The sequence below is a fragment of the Strigops habroptila genome, chromosome 3 (genome assembly GCF_004027225.2).
Source record: "Strigops habroptila isolate Jane chromosome 3, bStrHab1.2.pri, whole genome shotgun sequence".
NCBI classification, from domain to species: Eukaryota; Metazoa; Chordata; class Aves; order Psittaciformes; family Psittacidae; genus Strigops; species Strigops habroptila.
Window position 1 is genome coordinate 16,700,941 of NC_044279.2, and position 6,000 is coordinate 16,706,940.

General features: G+C 47.1%; 1 protein-coding gene across 3 annotated transcripts in view; it reads right to left on the reverse strand.

The window, feature by feature from the left end:
• CERK (ceramide kinase) overlaps nt 1–3,959 on the reverse strand; it is a 41,290-nt gene extending 37,331 nt beyond the window's left edge. For 2 of the 3 annotated variants that reach the window (XM_030480153.1, XM_030480152.1), the window contains exon 1: nt 3,685–3,959. In XM_030480153.1, the coding sequence (XP_030336013.1) occupies nt 3,685–3,823 (139 nt within the window). In that variant the 5' untranslated portion in view covers nt 3,824–3,959. Of the gene's footprint in view, nt 1–1,430; nt 1,442–3,684 lie in introns of those variants that run through there. The other variant, XM_030480154.1, reaches the window with a different exon arrangement.
• Between the last annotated feature and the right edge of the window lie 2,041 nt (nt 3,960–6,000).

Below are 6,000 nucleotides of genomic sequence, written 5' to 3' on the forward strand. Positions count from 1 at the left end.
AACAAGGTCTAACAGTAGGAAAGAAAGTTAACAGGATGTTTAAAAACAAACCATGACTTGAGCAAACATTTTTGGTTTTGTTATTGTTGGTATCTCCTCAACGATAGCATTAAATATAATTCTCCAGAATTAATACTTCTTTCTTTATAAAATGCATTTTAACAGAATCAGGTTTAAAAATACATATATATGTTGACACACTTGAGAGGTGCATTTTGTTGTACATTGACACACTTGAGAGGTAGGCCAATGCCAGCCTCAAGTTCAATAATGCAAAGTGCGAGGTCCTACACCTGGCTCGCGACAGGCTAAGAAAGTTGGGGCTGTTCAGCCTGGAGAAGAGAAAGCTGTGTGGAGACCTCATAGCAGCCTTCCAGTATCTGAAGGGGGTCTACAAGGATGCCAGGGAGGGACCCTTCATCAGGGACTGCAGAGATAAGACAAGGGGTAATGGGTTTAAATTTAAACAGGGGAAGTTCAGGTTAGATATAAGGAAGAAGTTCTTTACTATGAGGGTGGTGAGGCACTGGAACGGGTTGCCCATAGAAGTGGTAAATGCTCCATCCCTGGCAGTGTTCAAGGCCAGGTTGGACAGAGCCTTGGGTGACATGGTCTAGTGTGTGGTGTCCCTGCCCATGGCAGGGGGGTTGGAACTAGATGACCTTAAGGTCCTTTCCAACCCTAACTGTTCTATGATTCTATGTTAGTATCATTGCACGAAGATAGGAAAACACAAGAACCTTGCCATATTCTGTAAAGCTATGCTTTCCTGGACAATAGGACAAAATCTCTATTGTTTTCTATCTTTTCCTAACACCTAACTATATCTCTAGTTCCTTACCTGTCAACATCTGAAAACCTTGGCAAAATATGTACCAAACCATTTTACACATGTAGCTAAAACCAAGACAGTAATAAATACCCAGAAAATAAGCAGTCCTCACTGAGGTTTTTTTTCCAGTTTAGACAACTGTTTCACTGTAATAACTACCTATTAAACAAAAAATACAGCAGTTTTATACTGCATAATCAAGTCTGTATTTAGTCACAATGCACAGTAGTCACGTAGCCAAAGGCTAAATGGTAGAAAGACACCAATCTTGGTCAAGCAACTCCTCTAAAATTATATGCTTCTAACTACCTACCTTTCATATTATAGTTTATTTATATACTGTCACGTATGCTGCTCGTATTTCCAAAATAATTGCAGAGCACATGATGAGCCATCCCAGGTCTTAAAAGAGCTTAAGACAACAGGGCAGCAAACTGTACTAAAGCACAAGTGCAAGGAACACATGAATTAATCAGGGTGTTAAGAGGAAGTGGTACATCAAGCATTATATTGATCTCCACAGGAATTATACATATGCCTCCAGAAGACTTGGGCATTTCTTTTTCTTTTCCCACCCTCCCTTTTCTCTCCTGATAACACATCATATTTTCCAAAATGTTGTTAATAGCTATGCCACAGGACAGCAGCCACCCTCATTAACCAGACTTGCCTCCTAAGGAATCTCCAACTGGCCACTACTTCAGAAACTGCCTCAGAAAGAATCTAGTTTATTGTGTCCCACTACATCTGCTATGGAACAGGATTCAGCACAGGTTCATGCTTGGTTTGGCCAAGTCAAGAAAACTTACAACTTCCATGGTCTAAAGGAAGTCATCATACAGTAGGAACAATTGTTCCAAAAGGCTCTGAAACTCTATTTTCAATTTAAGATCCAGACACCTTTCTCTAGACTAATTTTATTTCATTTCAAAAATTATACAGCTTACTTTTCACAGCAATATATTAAAGCTTGGCAGAATTAAAGAACTCACTTGTCTTGAAAGTCTTAATTTCGTTTAGGTGCTGAACTAACTCCAGGAATTTTCAAACACTTTTTTCAGCAGTACTGCGATAAAAACTGGATTAAGTCAAATTGTATTCACAGAACAGAAGGAAAGCAGACTCTGGTTTTATGTTACTATGAATAAGAAGAGATGTATTTAAAACATGACCAATTCTCAATTATGTAATCTACAACATCTTCTTCTTGAGTCCTCCTTCTCCCTCACCTTTATTCAAAAAGCCTCGGGCCAGTAAGATATTATGACAACATCAGGGAAATATTTAATAAGAAGGGTACATGGTAAGAAAGGAAGAACTATTTAACTGTTCAAGTTTGGGAACTTGCCTGGGACTGGAGACATCTATACTCAAACTCTTCTCAGAAAAGCTTCTAGTTGACCTTTCTATTATTAGTTTCTCTGTTTCAGTACCTCCAAACTCTAAAAGGATGATGACAGCAGTTTTCCACTCTACAGCAGCTGCTGTGAAAAGAACATTACACATTTTTGCATGCTCACAAACCCTGCCAATAGGGCTATACTAATAATGGGAATAATTACTATATTAAAAACACCCAGGTCAGACACACTGATGAAATACCACCTACAGCATAGCAGAAAGCTTGATATACATGTACAGACATTTTCAGAAGTTATCCTGCAATTCTGTCAGGTATTTTCCGCAGTAACCTCTCCCACTTGCAGCTTTATAAGTCAGCACTATTCTAACTGCACGAAAGGTGAACAGCTTTGTTACACCATTACAAACTATTAGCTTGTATTAAATATTTCCAAAAAAGTAACTCACAAAAGTTAAACTTTCTTTGGAAGCTTCCATGACGCTCTTTAGAAAGTGAAGAGCTTTAAAAAACCACACGTTTTGGGGGGAAAGGAGGGAAAAAAGCCTGAGACTGCTTCAGTATGAAAGTATTTTTTAAGCACAAGTCATGTACCTAAAAAGAAAAGTTGCTTTAAAAGTTCTGTAAGTCTATTATGCCCTTTTGTTGCCCAAAGAAGTTGTGTCTGCCCCATCCCTGGCAGTGTTCAAGGCCAGGCTGGACGGGGCTTTCAGCAACCTGGTCTAGTGGAAGGTGTCCCTGCCCACGGCAGAGGGTTGGAACTGGATGAGGTTTAAGGTCCCTTCCAACCCAAACCATTCTGTGACTCTAGCATTACGAACTACACGCTGCTACCTACTCACAGTGCCAAGAGCGAGCGGGCTTCAACTACAAAACCTTTGCTTTCCTCATCCAGATGCAAGGAGGTTTTCTCCCCCCTCAGTGACCAGGGGCACACTCTTGGACACATGCTCCGCTCGCCCTTCCCGCAGTACGGGGAGCTCGCTGCCCTCCAGCCGGTCCCCGCGGCTCATCGGCGGCACCTTCCAGCTCCCCTTCGCAAGGAACCGGCTGACAGGTTCAGCACAGCCGGCAGTCCGCCGCTGACAGCCCGGCACCGTTCCGTCCCCGGCTCCACCGCCGCCCTGCCGGGCCCGCGTGTGATTAACCCACCCCTCGTCTGTCACCGCCGGACTCCGAACCCCGAAGCCGACCGCGCAGCGGACGCCGGTGCCGCCGGCTGCCGCCCTTCGTTTGTAGAGCGAAAAGGCGCCCGTGTACAGGAAATAAACGGCGCCGGCTGAGCGCACCCTGAGCCGCCGCCGTGAGACCCGGCCGCTGCAGGCCGTGCCCGCCGGCACCCGCGCCCGCGCCGAGCTGCGCGCTGCCCCGCGCTGCAAAGGGCGCGGGGAAGGCCCGTCCCGCACCGCCGAGGGGAGGAGGCCCCTCCGGCGGCCCCGGCAGGTGCGCTAACGCCGGCCGCCGCCGCAGCCCGCCCCGGCGCTCCACTCACCGTCGCCGCGGCGCGGCGGGCGGGGGTCGCGCCAGGCCAGCCGGCCCCGCTCCTCGTCTAAGGTGACCTCCCAGGCGCGCTGCCCCAGCCCCAGCGAGGACACCAGCCGGAGCCGCCGCCCGCCTGGGAGCTGCTCCATGGCCGCCGAGAGCGCGGGCCCGCCGCACCCCGCTACCGCATGGCCCAGCGCAGCGGGGGGACGCGGCGACTAACGGCGCCCCCCGCCCGCCGCTACCCGGCTTGGCCCCCGGGCGGGACGCGGCGTCAGCGCATACGACAGCGCCGCGGGGCGGGGCCTGCGGGGCCGCGGCTTCCCGGTCTCGGCGGGGCGGGACGGGCGGTGCTGCCCCTGCCCGGGCTCTGTGGCGCGGCGGAGGAGGCGGGGGGGCGACCCTCACCCCACTCTGTGTGTGCTCACCTCGCTGGCGGGTGAGCCGGGCTCCACGGGCACGGCTCCGTGCGAGGACACTGAGGTTTGCACCGTAACGTGTCTGAGTGGTTTTCGTGGGTTTCTTCGGAAGGACCAAGCGCCCATCACCGTGACGTTGAACTCTTCCCTTATCAAGACAATGTAATGAATACATCACACCACAAACAGTACTACAAACCTCTCGATCTATACTTGCCTTTTGTTCCATAAAAACATTTTAGGGTCTGCCTTAAAGATTCTAACTATAATTAAACTCGGATTTACTATAATTTAACCCTTAATTCTTAATGACGTCTTCCCTCCATTGTGTTCCTGAACTTTATCACTGTAATCATCAGCATCTGATCCAAAATACCAGCCAGCGTGAGCGGCAGTTGTTCCACCTCTGACCTTCCTCCAAGCCTACTGGTTCTGATTATTTCCTGTAGAGCTTAGATGAGAATGTCACTGCTCTGTTCTCACGTGAGTCCAGCCTGGGGCCAGTTTTCTGCTTCATAAGGATGATCCAGAGATGGTCCAGCTGGCTTTGTGCAGAGCCACTGCAGGTCCAAAAAGCTTCTGCACTGAGCTCTGCTCTGAAGTTTGCAATACACTCACACTTCATTTTCTGGAAATGAATGAGCTTGGCACTGTCACCCCAGACATGTGTTCAAGATAGCCTCCCTGTGCCATGAATACTTGTCATCGCCTGTCTCGATCAGTGCAACATCCTTTCCACCGGCCTTGACAGACACGATGTTGCCACCTTTACTGTTGAAAATAGGTATGCCACACTTTCAGCATTCTAAGGAACACTTATTTCTGGCAGTTGTAATGCCCTTTACATTTTTTAATCCTTCCCTCCACAGACACCCATAAAGCTCTTTATACTGTAATAAAGTTTGTTGCAAAAGTCTGTTGTGAACATCAGTCTGCCAAATCCACTTCTGAACAGTCACTGGCGTCTCACTGGCTCTTTGCATTTTTCCAGCTACATCCTCTGTTATCATCCCTCTTACACTTGGATGGTAAGATCCCTGAGCCAGGAACATCCTTTTTGTTTTGGGTTGTACCATATCTAGCACATTTCACTTCCATTATTTGTAACCACTTCTGCAAGCCAGAGCAGCTCTGTGGAAACCCCAGCCCAGTGCTGGTACTCCGGATGCAACTGAGGCTTTCACTGCTCTGTTAACCCCTTCAGACATGCTCCAGGAGCTAAGGGATAAAGCTGCATTCTTAAAAATATTACACAGGGGTCCTCATTAATATTTCTGCAGTGGGCAAAGTAGATCTAATCTTTTCTAGCCTATAGTCACCTGAATCAATATTCTCATGCTGTGATCCATCTGAAGTAAAAAGAAGTAAAATGTTTGTTCTTTTTATCACTGTCGCCTATGATTATTTCCTTTTATTATTAATTTGACAACTCTTTTTCGGTTAGCTAGGGCTAAAGCCTTCAACTGTGAAACACAGAATTGATAAAATATTCTTTGGTCTGTTAGAAGCCTACAAAGGTGTATGAGCACCACTAGCTGGAATGGCATTCACCATCCACATTTCTTATTTCTTCAGGTATGGAGGAGCCACTTATTTCTTCCTTCTACATCGTTTTACTGTAACAGTGTTTTGGTCCATGATTTGAGATCCTTCACGCTACTGTAGGAATGTCTTGCACTTCTTACCAGTGCTGTGCTTGGTCTGCTCTGGCACTCCCTGGTAGTCCCCTGAACATGTGCTTCTGTCCCTGGAAAGTAAAGATCAAATTTGAGCCAATACAGTGGGTTTTTTCCAGTCGGTTTTGGTACTTTATGATTTTCTTCCCTCAATCTAACAGAGAAAGAACTTCAAAAGGATGATTGACTCGGCAGACTAAAGCACACACATGTCAATTATTGTTTTGCTGC